The sequence below is a fragment of the Bradysia coprophila genome, assembly GCF_014529535.1.
Source record: "Bradysia coprophila strain Holo2 chromosome IV unlocalized genomic scaffold, BU_Bcop_v1 contig_106, whole genome shotgun sequence".
Lineage (NCBI taxonomy): Eukaryota > Metazoa > Arthropoda > Insecta > Diptera > Sciaridae > Bradysia > Bradysia coprophila.
Genome location: NW_023503372.1, coordinates 172,378 through 190,789, shown reverse-complemented (window position 1 = coordinate 190,789; position 18,412 = coordinate 172,378). Strand labels below are relative to the sequence as shown.

The following is an 18,412-nucleotide window of genomic DNA, read 5'->3' as shown; positions in this document are numbered from 1 at the left end:
AATTATGTTTACAAACGATCGTTTAGAGTGCAAAATTGTCCTCTTTAATAATGCGAAATCTCAATAAACAAATTAAAAAAAAAATCATTTTCCTAAATCGAATCACTTGGCCGGCTTTTTTGACGCTATAAATATCCTCTTTTTGATGGCAGTCTTCGGTACATTATCCACTTTATCCTCCTTTCGTTCCGCTGACGTCTTATCGACGGCCGGTTTCATTGTCGACGTACGATCATCGAATTTCACTTTCCTATCCGTCGGTATGTTCGGACTGGAGCTCGGCTTCAATATCCCTGCAGAAGTTGTTAGAGATTTGATTTTCGGCCGAAGGTTCGACGGTAAGACTGTACCTGAAGAATTTTTGGTTGCAGTCGATGATGGGGTCGCGGTGGACAGATTCATTTTCTTGCGCATTGTTACACCGGAATAGTCTGTCGGTTGCGGAACCAACAATTTTTGTTTTTCAGTTTTATTTGGCTCAGCTGATTCAGTACTACTTGTGGGAATGCCGTTCGGTAGAAATGGCTTCTTAAACTCATGTTCTGGTTCATCCACAGGCTCAACTTTAACGTCGGTTTGCAACAATTTAATGTCCGATTGTAAGGGCTTCTGAAGTTCATTCTCTTCTTTCATATGGCCAACAGAATTGAGAATCGCATCGGTCGGCGGTGTTTGCTTCGTATCCGCAACCACTTTATCACGAACGTTATTGACATCTACCGCAATTTTTGAATTAGTTTGCGGTGATTGCAATTTTCCTATCGATCTTCTCTTAAATCCTAACATGGACCGTCGACCGCCAATATTCGGAGCAACATTTTCATTGTCAATCTTCCGCACTCTTCGATCGATGTCCATGATAGCACTGAACGGTATTCTGTTGTCTTCCAGCAACGATTCTCGGTCAGCAATAATGCAACGGGATTTAAGAGCCTCGAATCGCCATCTAAAAATTTAGAAACAATTTGTCAGACGGGTCACTCAACTTTGTACTCGAGATTCAAACAGACCGGGCCGATTCTTCTTCGCACTGACGCAGTTGGCCGGCAATGGTAACTTTTTGCAGAGAGCATCGGTACAGTTTATCCTTCAAATCGTTCGATTCAGACCTGACGAAAATGAAAACGGGTTACATGGGTCATATGGGATGATCCAGCCGTTAAAGGTTATACTCACTTGCACAGAGCTACCATTGGATCCAACCATTTGACATCACTTTTCTTGACCATTTCACTGAGACACTCCTCGGTGAATGTGAGCTTCTTGTTGATAGCCTCGTTTTCCTTCATTAACTCGGTGATTCGTTCGTTTAATTTCTCTGAATTTCAATTTACATTAACGTCGCTCAACGTATCCATTCGATTCGAACAACTTACCGGTATGATGTTGCTCGGCATTCAGGAAAATGTGACTGCAGACCTCCATTTCCTTGTACATGGCCGTATTTTCACGCTTCAACTTACGCACTTCCTGTTGACACTTTTCCAGTTCGTTTTTCATCTAAAGCAAAACGATTGGTTAGTCATCTGTTAAAGCGATAGCGAGGACAAAGAATGAGCTTGAGTCGTCGTAGGCGTTCTCTCGCCCATCGTAGAAGAGTCAATAGACTTCTGCCAAGCGAAGTCTTACCTCGATATAATTGGCCTTTTGTGCGACAAGAAGAGCTCGCATTTTCTGCCGTTGATCGTCCACCTCAGCGAACAGTGAATTTCCGCGTTTAGCTAAACGATTGATGACACAATAGAAATACGATCACTGATGGTTCGAACAAGAAAAACCATGCCACCGAACCTACCCGCAGTATCTGACTCCATCCGAATGGCATTCAATTCACCGCTCAATTCGATGACCCGTTCCTGTGCCGTTTCGTACATCTCGTTCTTCTCCTCGAGCTCGTTCCGTTTCGATTCCAGATTCTCCTCGGCACATCGCAAACGGTCCATCAAATCTTCGATTTTATTCTGCGGAAAAAAGGTAAACGGGGTGTCAGGGACCAAGTCACTATCGTCGTATTCAAAGTTCATACTTCGGATTGAAGGTTCGTTTTCAACGCATCCGTTAACTCCGCTTTGAGACTTTCAACAGCTTCAGCCAAATCATCGTTTTCCACTTCAAGTTCGGTAATCTTTTCCGTGTAGATGGACTGATTGTTGTCGACTGGAACAGTCGCTATAATTTGCTTCTCTTCGCCACCTCCTCTTTTCAAGTCCGCTACCATCGCATCTAGCTCATCCCGAACACTTTCGACACGTTCCAACTCATCTTTACATGCCAGCAACCGGTCCTTGCTCTCTTGCAAATCTTCGCGGTGTTTTTCGCTAATCGCTTCGATGTCTTTGGCATGTTCAGAGTTGATTATTTCCAGTTCGGATGACAAATGATTTTTATCGCTCAATGCCGTTTGTAGTTCTGGAAGTAAACAATTTTATATCTGTTAACGAGTACAGTCATCTGTTATCGACAGCGGCGACAAAAATGAACGGTGAACTCAGGCTAGCGTTTTCTTATAGATGATAATAACATCGTTAGCAGTCTATGTGTGATTTGTCACCATTCGCGGGAATTTTTGTGAAAACTCATTTACCTCGTCGTAGCTGATGAATTTCTTGGAGTTGCCGTTGCTCGGAATCTTTCAATTCATTACAAATTCCGTACAAGACACTGTATTCTCTAATAATTGATTCTCTCGATAAGACTGACAAATCATCAACCGATTTACAATTCATTTTTGCAAACTAAATGCTACTACTGCACGTAATTTCTATGAATTTGTTCAAAAGTTTTTCATTCCCTTCATTCGAACGAATTGTTTATTTCAACGTCTGCAAAAATGACAGCTAGATGCGTACTTTCGTCAGACATATGTTGCCAGTGTTGCCAGTTATAGCTTGCATCGTGACCAACGACAACGAAGACCACAACCATTAGGTATAAAGTGTTATGATGAAAAGGAAATATATTGACAAGTACCCAAAGACAACTTATAATAGACTGGTCTTCGGTCCTCTCGCTCTCAACGTAACATGTTGAAAGAGAAAACAATATTTTGACAAGTACCCCGAGGCAAGTTATAATTAACTAGTCTTCGGTACTCTCGTTCTGATCATAACAGTCTATAGTTGTTGAGTGTTGAGTTTAATGTTTTTGAAATGGTTAAATTTGCTTAGGTTCTGAAAGAACCGGCTTTGGACGGGCTTTGAAATAGATTGTGGATTTGAGAACTACTTTAAGGGACCGTCAATGATTGACGGTGTCAGTCTTCTGTCACTTCACACGAAATGGTGATCGAAAATTTAAATTTCCTAACAAATCAATTGGTTTTTAAATTTCGTATCTCAAAATACCGACTTGACGGCATCGCACAATTTCCACAATCTATTAGAGGACCAATGAATCTGGCATATTCCAAGAAATTTCAGAAATTACTATTTCCTTCATGTTACAAAAAGCTCAAAGAGCAGAAAATTTACACTTAAAGAGAAACATCTCTAGATTACGGCGTCATTTAGGGCGATTAGCCCTATCGCATATGGTTCTCTTATCTGCAGACGAAGTTCTAAAACAGAGAGTACAAAGGCTCTCTAGCAACACCTAATCCTAAATATGTGGACAAGGTGTATGTGTTGCTAGAGAGTTCCGAGCGTTCCGAGTTTGGGTGGGCTTCATATACAGACAACAGGATTGTTTGGGTTTGAGTAATACATAACGGGTCGAGTTCGGACGGGTTTTGTAAAAACCTCAACCCGCTCACTTCTAATTGAAATGACAGATTTTGTGTCAAACAAAGTTAGAAGATACTAACTGTGCTTTCATACAGCAATGCGAAAGTGACAGATGCGAAATGTTTCTTTTGTCCTAATGTCAATGAACAAAAGAAAAATTTCGCATCTGTCACTTTCGCGTCGTTTTGTATAGGCACAGTAAGGTTGAAATAAGCACTAGTAGATGTGGAGTTGTGGCACGAGGTGGTCAGGTCACTTTCCACTTTCGTTACATACAATGCTTTGTGCATGCAATAGAAGCATCTAAAGTTCACAATTTTCGAACATTATGATGCTGTGTTGCTTAAAGACTTAAGAATACTGCTCCTAATTTCCTTCAAATGGACGTTTTGGTACGGGCTTAGGAAAAAAATGTACAGAGAGGGTATTGACTATCAGAATTAAGTCGTATCGTTCAGAATAGTCTGGGTTCTTATGTCAATCCGCGCGCTAGGCGTTTCCCGAGTTTTTCAGTGGAAGCAATCGATTGGCCTTGAAAAATCATGAAACATATGTCTTTTTCAAAAATAGTCATTTTTCATACATATGCGCGCGGACTGGTTTTTTTAAACATAAGAGCCCAGACTAGAAGTCATAAAAAGCTATTAAAGAAGAAAGGAAAGTAAAATTTGTTAACACACCAGAGCATCTGTACTTTCTTAATCTTGGTTCTCGTTAATTCGTTATGTGAGTAAAATGAGAAGGTGAGGCGAAATTTTGTGAATTTTTGTTTATCGAAATCCATTAAGCGCAACCGGTTGAATTAAATCTTTGCGCTGTCATCATGGCTCAATAAAATCTACTACAACACCTATTCCATTCCATTACGACAGAATGTCGTGACACATCAGCCGACAAGCGACAAAACCCTCTGAAGAAACACAAACGCAATCTACTACGGAATTTACAATCGTAAAAAAAATTCGGTCTTTGCTAAGGAAAAGCAGAAATTTTAATTATTTTAATCGTCCAATCTGAATTTAATGTGAAAATTGTTGTGAAAAGTGTTGCATTTTATTGACGGATAATCGGACATTATTGGATAATCTAATTGGTGAGCGTGAAAATTGATTACTCACTTGTCCGCACCCATAGTCGTCTTTCTTAAAAAAAAAGTGACAACTCAATGAATGGTGGAGTTTCTTTTTGCGGTACAAATTTTTTTTTCTTTGAATTGGTCTTTGCTATCAGCATAAAATCGGTTTAAATTGATGCAATTTTATCATCTGCAAATTATTCTATTGCAAGCAATGATCACAATACAAAAACCAAGTGTTCCGTGCTAATCATTTTGTTCCATTTGTTTTGCCACTGTATACGAATTTCATATAGGACTGTGAGACCGAAGGAGTATATGTGTAATAATGTCGGTGTAGAAATGGTTTTATTGCTTTTAAGTTTATTGATTTTGTTTAATTTTGCTGGAGCAAGATAAGATTTTCTGGGTGAGGTGTGTGTTGGTCATTGATTGATTCGATTGTGTGATTGTACATTGAATGTATATAATACGTAAGTGGACTGTGACTTTAGAAATTTTTACGCCGATTGGACCGTGTGGTAAATTGGTTTTTTATGTAATTAATGTGACACGTTCCAATTACATTTCGTGCTTTAGTAAATACCACGGCAATGAGTGTTCGACGACAGCATACCTTGCATTTTGCGAAATAAAACTCAATTCGACTAAATCGACCAAGACCAAGCGACTACATTCATAATTTCGAATGCTGTTAGCTTATCGCCATTGGATCGGTTAGTTCTTTTGTTTACAATATCGCCTAGTGTTTGATACAAAACCATTTACGACGCTAATTTTGTCATAATCTTTGCTACAAAACAGAATTTAATTTTGTCATCGTTGTCCGGCAACGGATGACTAACCGTTTCTTAAAGGTTATAAATTAACGTTAAACTTAGCGTTTTTACGCTGCGATACACATTTTGTTGACAAAAGAAGAAAAAAAAAATTAACAAAACCACGAATAACGCCCCATTCATTTATTACTACAAAAAAATGTGCTCGCATTGCGATGATAAGGAAGTTGTACTTATCTGCAATTGAATTAATGTTCGTTGTTGAACGTATATATTAAGTGACATATTGCATCCATAAATGTGTTGTTCAAAGAGACACACACAATACAAAATGCATTTATTTGTTATCGACAGCAAACAGCGAAAGCGGTGCCGGTGGCCATCAATTAGTGAGGTTTTTTTTTTATCATAGGAAAATTTGCGTTAAAACTATTGAAGTAGAAGATTTGGTATCATGCCCTTGGCCACAGCCCTGCTTCTAGCATGAACATATGAAATATTCGGAGGCTGATGAAATCACAGTAGACAATGCGTTTCTGTTATACAGATAGATGACTTTCTTTCGTTGTATGAGTTAAAACATACAATACAAACAATCCTAAGCGGTGGCTCGTATCACTAAAGCCTCCAAATTTGACACTTGTCAATTCAGTGTTCATGCTAGTAGCAGTGCTGTGCCTTGGCGATACATTTTAGACAAAAGAGGCAGATTCAATGATTAAACTGGTATACGTTCAACTATATGCGCCCGGGTGCAAATAGCCTAAAATACACTAAATTGCACAATAGTAGGGTTTCGAAACACCCAATTGGTAGGCCAGTCTGTACAAGGAAGATTCAAGTTACTTCGGTCGAAACACCGAATTGTTAGACCAGTTTGTACAAGGAAAAATGAACTGTTGCAAGACTTTATGGGTGCAAATAGTATTTTATAGTCTATTTGCATCTTGGTGCAAGTAGTCAATGAAAGTACATAACAGGTATGGCCGATCGGCTAATTAATATTAAACGCACTCACAATTTGCATCAACATAAATCAACATAATTGCGGAAAACAAACTTTTTTGTCATCTGGGCGGGCGGTAGTATCTTAAACGCATTCATTATTTATGTCAAAATAATATGAAAGTGAGAGCGTTTGAATCCGTTTTCAAAATTGTTAGGTCCTCCGCAGTGACATTACACCATACTTTACATTCATCGGCGGATAGACCATACATGTTGTACGATTTCATTGCAAATAGTCACTTCGTTTGTAATATTAAATAAGAGAACACCAGCCGGGGCTCATATCTTAGTCGTCTTTATCGATGACAGCCGTTTCTGAAAGGTTATTTAAACATCAAATGGTCTCCATTAAAAGTCTCACCCATTTAACTGCTCATAACTGTTCGTTTCGTCAATTAGCACGAATAAAATGTTGCCACATTGATAGCCGCGCGTGAATAGCACCATAAAATGCATCCACCTCATTTCGGATAAATTATTTCGGGAAATTAAAAACGACATGAAAATGTTACGCTGCATCAATAAACGACGTTAAACAAGCAATAAAACGTCGACTGTTTCTTTCCGTGTTTATTTACTTAGAGTGCATGTAGTATAGAGACAAGTCACAAACAAACAGTGTTCGGAGCTGAGAAGGAAATAGAAATATGAAAATAAAAAGATCGGAGAAGTTTACTCTTCTGCTTTTATGACCGAACCGGAAAATTATTTTCTTTTCTTTTCATTTTTAATGACGGATTTTCGATTCAATGTGCATGGTGTGAATCTGTGCCACTTCTACGGTGTGGTGCATTTATTTTCAATGAAAATACAGATGCGACAGTTGATTGCTGTAAAGTGAAAGATAACATTTCAACCTCTCTCGAACAAATTCCGGACTTCGTCGGAGGTGTTGAAAGTTGTGTAATTACAAAACGTTTTTCGTTTGAATAAATAAACACAGCGCGCAAAACGTTTTCCATTCTTTACAAATGTGTTATCAATGAACGACCCAATTAGTTAACGATTTCATTGTTACTATATTTACACCCATAGACATGATGGGCTACAATAATTTATTTTTACAAATTTCTGAGAACAATCACTCATTTTCTGTACAATTTACGATGATTTTCGATTTTCACCAGTTGGTTCAGACAACAATTATTTCATGGAAAAACGATGACTCACGAAATGACTGAATGTCTCGTAGAAATATTTTATTTTACAACTTATTTGCTTCAATGCTTCATACTAAATACGATATTTGTGTATCATGACGTATGGTGGTGGCGTAAGACTGATTACGCAAACGACTTTTGAAACTCAAAAACTGAAAAAGAGTAGGTCGATTTTCTGTCACAAGAACTCAATGTATCGCAAGTAGTAGAAATGCCACTTTTGAGTTTCTAGCTTCGATCCAACAGTAAATGTAAATAATTATAAAATTTATTCGAATAAGTGACTCCTATTGTTTAGTTCGATTAAGCAAACATTCCTTAAATACTCACGCAGTGACTTTATGATCGGCGCTCTGTGTAAAACTCAAAAAAAGACCAACTTTATTTCATTTCGCGATAACAACATAAGTGCTCCATTTCCTGAATTTGGAGGAGTCATTGTTTCGGTCCTTCATGTTGCTAAATATCATTAAAGACATTGTTAGGTTTGAATTTTGCCATTTCCCTTTGTATGCGCAAAATTTACGTCTTTGTGCAGAAGATAGCTAATTCTTCACCGTTCGAAATGCTTGTGGATGGAAAGCAAGTACTTTCTCATCATTTGTTACACAGTGATAGCTGTTTACAGCTGCTATACTACAAGCTCTTAAAGCTCTTTAGTTTACATACTGTTTTACCACAATCACCCGCTCGTATAATTTGTAAACTCGTATAAACATATATGAGTCTGTGAGGTTGTGTGATTGGACCAGCTGTCAAACAGCTGAAGCAAATAGTGGTTGTGGTTGTACGTATGAAAGTATTGTTGGTCGGCGAAAATTCGCGCTAACTCCAACAAATTCAATGATAGTTACGAAAACTGTTCCTCCATTGAGCCGATTCGAAATTCTTTTGGAATTCTCATACATTTTGCGTAACAGGTGAGGGGTGTTCCTGAACCGATTTTAGGTTATAATTTTTGCAAATCAGATTTGTCTTCTGATTATGGTTCTTAGACATGAAAGAATTAATGTCGAAGTGATAACATTCGAATGGTGTCTAAGAACCAAAAACAGAACAAAAATCTGATTCGCAAAAATTATAACCTAAAATCGGTTCAGGCACACCTTGAGTGTCTCGAAAATCCTTATTTTTGCTTTACGTTATTTATGAACGACACCCTAAATGGAGTAAACAACAAAGGTGACAGATTTAATCACGACTCTTACAAACCTTTTACAAACGTTCAACGTATCAACGACAACAAAATGATTAAATCTATTACTTCATTTGTTCAAAGTATTTGATAGTGTTTAGTGCAGAATCTATCCGTTCAATGATCCGTTCTTCATACATTTCCCAATATAAGAAAGCACTTGCGAGAGCTAATCATTTTTCTTTGTCGTCATTGTCGATAACAGATGACTGTACGTTTCTATAAAATGCGAGGAAGTTCAAGTGTCGAGATAGTTTCGGTTCAAATAAGTTCAAATAAACTGAGCAAAATGTGTATGTTCTATAGCAAGACGGCAAAATCAACAAATTCCATCGTCAATGCTTTATAAACAGCAAACAGTTTCTTCAAATAAAACACATTTCCCGTTTAATGTTTAACAATATTTAGCCGATTCAGTCATTTTTGCGCCGCAAATCACTATACCGCAAACGCTTAAGTGAAGCGAAAACCAATTAGCAATTTACAACATAATTTTCACATCAATTCTGGTTCGCATTTTCTTCACTGTGATATATACACAAACCGGCATTCTCCATCTCAACATGACGTGAAGCGATGCAATTTCATTTGAAGCGAATTTTAATAACAAAAAAAAATATTTTTTCTCGATTCTAATCCAATTTTTATTGAAGTGAGTGAGGTCGGTAACTTCTATCTTCTGCGTTCGGTTTTTTTTTACAATTCGTTTTGGTAAACGTAAATGTAATGCTAGGCATAATTGAAAGGAAACGAACTCATTTTTTTTTATATTCTGATTTAATTGAGTAATTGAGTTCGCTGCTAATTTGTTTTTCAACCATTCGTACGCACATTTTATCAATGAAATCACATGTAACTAATGATAGCATTCCATAGTAATCGTTGCCAATAGATAGCTATGTAGTTTGTGGTGTCGTTTTTTTTTTATCATTTCAACTACACCCAAGTGGCTAACATATTGAACCGCATTAATCGTAGTGCCTTAGCGGTCTTAAACTGTAGAGAAATAGAAACATAAAATACGAGGAAAAAAATGTATAATCCTCGGATGTATGGAGACGTGTAGACAGTATACGTGCGTAAACATAATAAACAACAGGTCAACTACATAATGTGAAAAAACTGTTTAATCTTTGACTCGTTCGTATCAAAACGTTCCGTTCTTTTCGCCGCTTTTAAACGATGATGAGAGAGTGTTGAGGTTTTGTTATTTGTTTTCTTTTGTAGTTGTAACATGATGGTTCGTGTAGTTATTTATTGATAATAAATGAGATATATTCGATTTGGCTGCTAATGATGTTATACCAACAGTAACAACAGAGAGTGAATTGAATGAACGAGGGGGTTGTTGAGTTAATTTTTGTTTGTACCGTTGATGCATATCGCTAAATAGACCACCTGGGCATGAATGATGAATGATGAATGATATAATATGAATAATGAAGTTGGTAAGTGTTTTTACATGGTACATTATTGATGACAATCATAACTGAAATGAATTACGGATCGGCTAGAGTTAGTAATTGAACGAAATTTTTGTACTAAAAACTAGGGTGGATCGATTTTAAAATATTAATTTTAATCCAAAAAGCACATAGTGTTTTATAACCGGCCGAGTCCCCAGATATTTTTTTTAGAATTTTTTTTACGTTTTAAGGGTGCCGTGCAATTTTTATAACGCAGAGACCATTTCCTATAGAGTGTTAAAAGAGAGTAGAAATTTTGACATATCACCCATCGAGCTCAGTTAAATTAACTGGTTTTCCCCTGTTTTTCCTGGCAACGCTCGTAAGGAAAACGTAGGACTGGTGCTGAAAAAATCGACTTTTCCTGGCTTCGTACAAAAAATACAATTTTGCAATTAGAAAATGCACGTTTGGTTGATCATGCTGAGGAAACTCAGGAAAAATTTGTTTTTTTCATTTCTGAAATATGTTGTACGGCTGCACTCAGCTTTTCAACGATACGTCACAATAATGTAAAATTTCAGTCCCTTCTGAAGAGACAATTTTGAAGTTTTTATTGTCTGTGTATGGCATTATTGCTACCATTCACTTCATGCGACAAATAAACTTTCCAAAACGGTCACAAATTCTTCATCTGAGTTGCCTAAGTTACGTTCAGTCCGAGCTTTGACTCGAAAGTTGAGCAATTTTCGTTGGGAAAAAATCTTTTCTTTCGGAGAAATGGAAATGAAAATGACCGTTTATGGAACCTGTGCCTTTTAGATTAGAATTATTATTTTTTCAAATCGATCCACCCTATACAAAATCATATCTTAAAGCTAGAAATGTTTACCATGACCAGACTCTGATTAAAAATCTAATTTACTTGAAAGGTATGAATGTTGCATGAGCTGATCCCATTCCGCACAGTGTTGATTATGCAAAATTTCTTTCTTGTTAACAGAAATTAATTAAAAAATTTTTTCTTTTCGAACAAAATTGGAAGAGAAAATTCCTCTACCTGAACATATCTCACAATTATTATTTACGTTAAATTCCGTGTTGTGTGGCTATGTTTTTCATAAAAATGCGCTACGACTATGAAATTGCCAATTGAACCTCTAGCATGCATAACCACAACCGTGAACATCCGTTTTCTGAAATTGATATTGTATTTTTAGATCGACTTCGTTATTATGTTGTCTCTCTGTTCGTTTTAGCTGTTAGATATAGTCAAGCCATGTATACCAGTTACAACACCCCTTTTTCTTCAACCAACATTCATTCCGTTCAATTTGTACTTAACAATTTACGGACAATTTAACGATTCAACACATTATTAACCGGTTGATAAGCATGTCATTTGAGATTTTATAATGAGTGAATCGATACGAGCGAAAACTATTTTAGCAGAAACTCCGAGAACTCGAAATTATTCGATTGAAAATGTTGGGGCGTAATTTAAACTTTACTCAAATTTCGATTGTGAATTTTCTTTGCTCTGTTTTTTAAGTGTACAAACATTCGATAAGAGAATTCGATAAGACTTGTTTACCTTCTGTGTACATATACATTGCATGACGTAATTCATTTAAAAAAACGAAAAAAAAACTGTTTTGTGGAGTGGAGACACGAAAAATTAATTCCACACAATTTCCATTGATTAAACAAAAAAAATGTGTTTGTCTCCCATTTGGTTTGCATTGATTCTATGTTTCAAAGTCGATTGTCGAGCGAAATCTACATTTTAGCTAATTGAATCGAATATCAGTTTTAATTTTAGCTCGAAGGTTAACAACAGTTTCGTAGATAGAAAATATTTGCTAATTTGCTGTGCAAATGACTTGCTATATCAGCGCGACAGCACAACCGAGACATTATTCCTTTGTTCGAATTCAAATTCAACGAGAATTTGGAATTGTGTATTCAATTCATCTCGATGACGTTTGCTTATTGTCATCTGAATTGTGCAAACACATTCTTGTTAGTTTTGTTTTAATCAAACGTTTCTACCAACAGGGTGTAGCCTTTTAATTATAGTAGGAATTCTCTTGAACGTGTATTTTGAGTGCAAGAGGATTTTCTAATAGAAAATCCTTCAAGTATTTCCTGAGGATTTTGTAGGATTCTTAAGGATTTTTCTGTTCAATTTCAAAGGAATTACAAGCATTTTTATACGATTTTTAAGGATTTGATTTTCAAGGATTTTCATCAAAAAAGAATTTTACCGTCTGCACTATGCGAAAGTGGACTATTACATAGCAATTTACCCCCTGCGAAACGACCCATTTTCGTTGATATTTTCGTTTTATTTTTCGTGAATTTCTAAGTTGACTATCGCATGGGATACACAGTCAACCGGAATAGATTGGATGCAGCTAAGTAATTCATTAATTGGAAACAATTTGGTTATACTCGCAAACTCCTACGTTTTTTGTTGAGCAACTCGCGTTCGGCTCTACACTTGTCCAAAACACAGTTTAGCCTGTTGCTAAAAAACACACGAGGGTAGTTTACTTCTATCACAAAATTGTTACCTCATGTACTGAATTACTTTCGTGGCATCCAACCTAACCTACTATTTATACGGATTTTCAACGAATTTGAGGAGTCAATTTTAAGTGCAAAGGGATTTTCTACGTTTATCTGCACCTCGCCCATGATCATTACAACTTTATTCTATTTGAACTTGTCTCTTGTCCACACAGCTCTTACATCAAAGTCTATTGTTTGTTTGTTGCTTTATTAGACGTGATGTGTGTTATTTCCCTTGATATTGATTTCCGTTTACAGTAAGGTTTCTTTTCGTTAATTTTTCTCACGGACCTCAAATTACAAAAACCTTTGGAAAGTAGGAAGTCCTTTAACCTGTTACGGGCGGCTACCATCTGTTAATAACGAATTCAGGAATAAGCAACAGGCTTCAGCTGGAAGTAAATTTATTGAATCAATCTCTAGAAAATGCTGGATCAAATGAAATAATAGATTCGACAGTAAAACTGCTGATTTGCTCGTCGTATGTGAAAGGTTAAAACTTAGAGCTATACAAAATATAAAATTATAATTGAAACGACCGCATTACTTTTCCAAATTGGTCTTAAATGCGAGAAGCCGATATTTGTAAATTGCCTTGACAAAGAATTTTCTGAGGATTTTCAAAGACTTCCATCAATTTTCAGAATTTTCTTTTTAAAGGACCTTTTCCGGATAGCAGGATAGCCGTAAATAACAATGAAATTACGGAAATTAAATTTTGTTGAAGGACCTCTCGTGCCAGACATGTTGATGATTTCAAATCTTGATAAAGTTTCAATAAAAATTTAATTTTTAAAGTTCAGTCGGCGTTTGCATTTGGGATTCGTGCCTCTGATAAAATATCACATTTTCACTTTCTACAACGAGTGTGGGCCGAGACTGGGATGATATATACAGTTCTAGTCTGCTCTCAGACACAAAAGTTTTTCTCAAATTTTCTTATTTTTTCCCTAATTTTCCCAAATTTTATTCGAACTTGATGAATCCCAGATAAAATTCAATCACGTTTTGTCTTTTAGGTTCCTGATCAGAAGCAAGACCAAAGTTGATTAGATTTTATCCTACGATTTAAAAATTTTAAAATTCCCGCTAACTGAATCACAAACTGACCGCCATTTTCTTCCCTTATTTCAGATTAAAATGTAAACGTCTAGTCCACGCACTTACACTCAACTTCAACACCGCACCGATTGAATTCCATTAGAAGCAAATTCCAGACATTTGACCAGAAGCGTGACACAAGTGGCCGGAAACAATGCCACTACCCAAGCGTCTTATCGAACCGATTCATGTGGCTCGATCGGGCTACGCTCGCGAAGACCTTACCGAACCCACCGAATTGGAAACGGTCACGAACACAACACTCACCAATATCATTCGACAATTGTCATCGCTGTCAAAGCATTCCGAAGATTTGTTTGGCGAATTGGCTCGAGAGGCTGGCAATTTGTCGGAACGATCGAATTCGCTGCAAGCACGCATCGATCGACTAGCCATTAAAGTGACACAATTAGATAGTACCGTAGAAGAAGTATCGCTGCAGGATATCCAACTGAAGAAGGCATTCAAAAGCGCTAGTGTATTCGATCAGCAAATATTTTCCAGAGCTACTATGCCAGCTCCGATGCTAGAAACTTATAAAGTGAGTAAAAGCAATCCGGAGAAAATGTTCTACTTGTTCTGTTTCTTCACCGATAACCGTAACTTTCAACATTTTGCGTAGACATGTGATAAACCTCCACCATTGGACAAACTGAACTGCTATCGTGATGACGGTAAAGACGGTCTTAAATTCTACACAGATCCCAATTACTTCTTCGAGCTGTGGCGTCAAGAAATGCTTAAGGATACTGAACGGGTAATGCATGATCGTGGCAAAAAAGTAAGTTTTCCCGATCCATCCTTCAGTTTCATTGTTTCACTGATATCCTAACGAAAATCCCATTTCAGCCGCATAAACCCCGAACCGAACCTGGAGGCGGTCAACGGCACAAGAAACGCGTTAGGATACCGTACAATACTCGCGAGAAACAGCGTCAAATTGCGCTCGGTCACGGTGAAACACTGATGCCAAATAATGTAATCTACAGAACGCCAAATTCAGTGATCAGCAACGAAGATTCCGCATACAATAGCATAAGTGGTCATTATGACGGTCGACCGCCCAGACCGAATTCAATCGAATTGAGAAGAAGTTACCCGGCTGAATCAGTTGATGGTGGCTACCCGCCACATTCGCCTCATTACCAACAATCCACATATCCACCAGTCTACGACGATAATCTTTATAATTCTCAAAATTTGTACTCATCTGGCGGTCAAGATAACATTTACTCACCCGGCACACCATCACGAACGAAACCGAGACCTTCGCAACCTCCGCCAGCACCACCATCCAGTGGCAGCACTCCGAATGCATCAAATGCTAATACACCAACACGCGGACGCAGCATGTCGACCGGAAGAGATGCATTACCGCCACCACCACCAGTTCCCGAAGGCATAATGTCGCCGCCACATCCAATGAATGGTGGTATTGTAGCGGCAAAAATGATTGGACGTACGCACAGCACATCTCGATCCGGATCGCCACAATTGAACAATATGCAACACGATCCGAACGCACTAGTTATGCAACAATTGAACAATCAAATTAACAATTTGAACAACATCAACATGCAAATGACACAATTAAATTCGTTGAGTGATCTTCCACCACCGCCACCAATACCAGAAAATGTAAGTCCGGTTGTGACTCAATTCCAAGGATTAAATTTTCTAAGCTTTTTCCTCTCCTCATTCAGTTATCGCCAAAACAGTCGCCTCCGAACGCAGCAATTCCTCCGCCTCCGCCACCTTTGCCACCGATTGAAGGACCACAAAGTCCGCCGTCAGCATACAAACCAATGGCAAACGGTGACATCAACAATGGCATCATTACGCCAAAGAAACTGAACGTCAAAAAGATTGTGCCACCCGTGGATGATTCACGAAACGATTTATTGAAGGCGATTAGAGACGGTGAGTGTGATGAATTTGCTTTTCCACCTTTTCTTTAAGATTTGGGATCCTTCTTCGATTCGATTTCAACTTCGATTTTCATCTCATTTCCAGGCATCAAACTACGAAAAGTGGAAAAAAGTGAACAAAAGGAAATCGAACGATCGACTGCTTTCCATGATGTTGCGTCGATTCTTGCACGTCGTGTTGCCATTGAACTATCCGAATCCGAAGATTCGGAAAGTGATGACGATTCGGAGGGATGGGTTGAACCGAACGAAACGAATGCTTGACCGGCGGTTGTGGACAAGGATAAGAAGAAGCTGAAATAATAAAATGTAAGGACTCTCTAACACTTTTCTTTTCTGAATGATGTGCATGTGGGTGTGCGTGTGGGAAACACAAATATTTGGATTTTATTTTGTCGTCGGTCAATCAAACGTCGGACCTTCATATGATATAAATACTCTAGAAGGGCTCGTATCAGTGATGCAGCAACTGATGAAAATTATAGATAAGTCGACAACACAGTTCCCGGCATCATTTCTTCTAATAAAGCGGGAATTTCGAGGAACTTTTTGTTTCGTTTAAGAAACCGTCAGACTTGCTACTTCGTCCCTTGCTCGACTGCGTTTAGCAAGTGATTGAAGATAGACAGGGTGTTTGGGCCTCGCAATAATAAAACAGCGGCTCATTACTTGTTCCGGAAAGAGAATGGCCCTGCAATAAATCGGATTTTGTTTGTTAAATTGTTGGTCGTACTATCGGATTCATTGATTGATTCTGAGAATTGAGCTCAAAAGCTCGACCTGAAAGTTCAGTCTACTGTTTAACTGTTGAACTGGCTATACTGGGCCTTTCCGATGTTTCCCAATGTTTTTTCTTGCATATATCGACCGGTGGGATTTTTGGTATCTAGTCCGACCTGACCTGTTCAGTTAGCTTATATGGGAACAATTTTCACCCAGAGAGTAACGAAGCTCGTTCTCCTTAAATCGTTTGCCGGCTTTCAATGATTAACGATGATTCAAGGCTGATTGACCAAATCGTAGTTCAGCCAATCAAACAACGAATTTTTAGTTTTGTGATAATTCATTCCATGAAATTGTTAAATCGCTAATCAAACGTGTCGCTTATACATGCTTAGTGACTCAATTTATTTTCCTAATCGCATATTGTTACGACTCGCACACTCACACCGCATTTCTTTTTGTAGAATTTTGGAATGATTTCCGCGACAAAGTGAAAACAGTTTTATTTTCATGTGGTATGATTAACCTTACTTTCTCCACTCAAAAGACCATGACAAAATCATGTTTTGTTGACTCTTCGTGTCTGATGACAGTTCTTGAGAGAAAATGTCTATTTCCTTCCCTCTTGTTTTGACAGGGGAGGAAATATAATTTTTCTCCATCGAAATGTCATCTTTGTTTTTGTTGTGGAAAATTGTTGTGCTCACCTCTGGAAGAAAATAGCAAATTCCAACTAGATAGATTCGCGCTAAGAGTGCAAACCCTCGCTCTCTTGTTAGAATTTCCTATTTTCTTCCACTTGGGGCAACCAAAAACTCTTGAAAATTCGAAAATAACGTTGTTGATAAGAAGATCAAAGAGACGGATAGGCATTGGCATGCAAACGTCTCGATAGCTTATAACACTGATACTCCTTTCATTTGATACAACAAAATAATAAAATACTAAAAGGTGGATGACACACGTATTATAATGAATGGAATGAATGACCAGTGAAGAAGATGTTTTTTGTATTTTGAATTTTGCGAATCATGGAATGTGTCAAATATAAATCACAACAAAAAGGCAAAAGAAAAATGATTTTTTTTTTGCTTCCAATAAATTGTGTCTGCATGAGATTCGAAATGTTTAAAATTATAACAATAACAAACAGAGAGAGAAAAAAATGATAGGAAAATAAATGATAATAGCGATAAAAATCGAATATGGAACAATTTGTATATTTTGAGTACACTTTTTAGACTTTTGCATACAATTAAAAATTCACAAGGTAAAATATTAATGAAATACGCAAGTAGTTTACTGACAAATTTAAAAAAAATCGAAAATTTAATATTAAAATTTGACTTGAAAACCTACAAACATGAGCCCATAATTTAACCAAGACATGCGAATAGTACGAATGACCTAAAAAAAATGTCCTCTGTCGGACCGAGGTGAATGGGACCGTGGCAGATGTTTTGAAGCGGTATATTTGACATTTTCTTGAAAACTTGTCGATTCCTACTCGCATACATCTGATAAATTTTTTGTGGGTTAGAGGAAGATCGAAACCAGTTAAAAGGAAAGTTTCTAACACATTTTCGTTTGATGTAGGTATATTCCAAATATGTTCCGCCAAACTCCAATTTATGTGTTTGTCATGATACAGTCGATGTCGACATCAGCTGATCGATTCATACTAATCGAAACAAATTAATGTCTAAATTTCACTGATGTTTACACAATAGGTTTCTTCCAA

At 37.4% G+C, this 18,412-nt stretch overlaps 2 protein-coding genes across 7 annotated transcripts; one reads left to right on the top strand and one right to left on the bottom strand.

Moving 5' to 3' along the window:
• Nucleotides 1–21: 21 nt before the first annotated feature.
• LOC119070918 (protein Spindly) lies at nucleotides 22–2,831 on the bottom strand. Of its 2 annotated transcripts, XM_037175456.1 has the most exons (9): nucleotides 2,585–2,831; nucleotides 2,027–2,409; nucleotides 1,796–1,961; nucleotides 1,630–1,721; nucleotides 1,377–1,500; nucleotides 1,177–1,318; nucleotides 1,011–1,109; nucleotides 351–946; nucleotides 22–293 (listed from the first exon to the last, which is right to left on the bottom strand). In XM_037175456.1, the coding sequence occupies exons 1-9, from the start codon at nucleotides 2,724–2,726 to the stop codon at nucleotides 103–105; spliced, it is 1,935 nt and encodes a 644-aa protein (XP_037031351.1). In that variant the 5' UTR covers nucleotides 2,727–2,831; the 3' UTR covers nucleotides 22–102. The 2 variants fall into 2 exon arrangements, with proteins under 2 accessions (XP_037031351.1, XP_037031349.1); XM_037175454.1 differs by having other exon boundaries at nucleotides 22–946.
• Nucleotides 2,832–4,631: 1,800 nt separating this feature from the next.
• LOC119070921 (wiskott-Aldrich syndrome protein family member 3) lies at nucleotides 4,632–18,020 on the top strand. Of its 5 annotated transcripts, none has more exons than XM_037175463.1 (6): nucleotides 4,632–4,815; nucleotides 14,054–14,561; nucleotides 14,643–14,777; nucleotides 14,870–15,658; nucleotides 15,724–15,940; nucleotides 16,034–18,020. In XM_037175463.1, the coding sequence occupies exons 2-6, from the start codon at nucleotides 14,175–14,177 to the stop codon at nucleotides 16,210–16,212; spliced, it is 1,707 nt and encodes a 568-aa protein (XP_037031358.1). In that variant the 5' UTR covers nucleotides 4,632–4,815; nucleotides 14,054–14,174; the 3' UTR covers nucleotides 16,213–18,020. The 5 variants fall into 5 exon arrangements, with proteins under 5 accessions (XP_037031358.1, XP_037031359.1, XP_037031356.1 ...); XM_037175464.1 differs by having other exon boundaries at nucleotides 4,632–4,912; XM_037175461.1 differs by having other exon boundaries at nucleotides 4,632–4,912; nucleotides 14,643–14,801.
• Nucleotides 18,021–18,412: the final 392 nt, after the last annotated feature.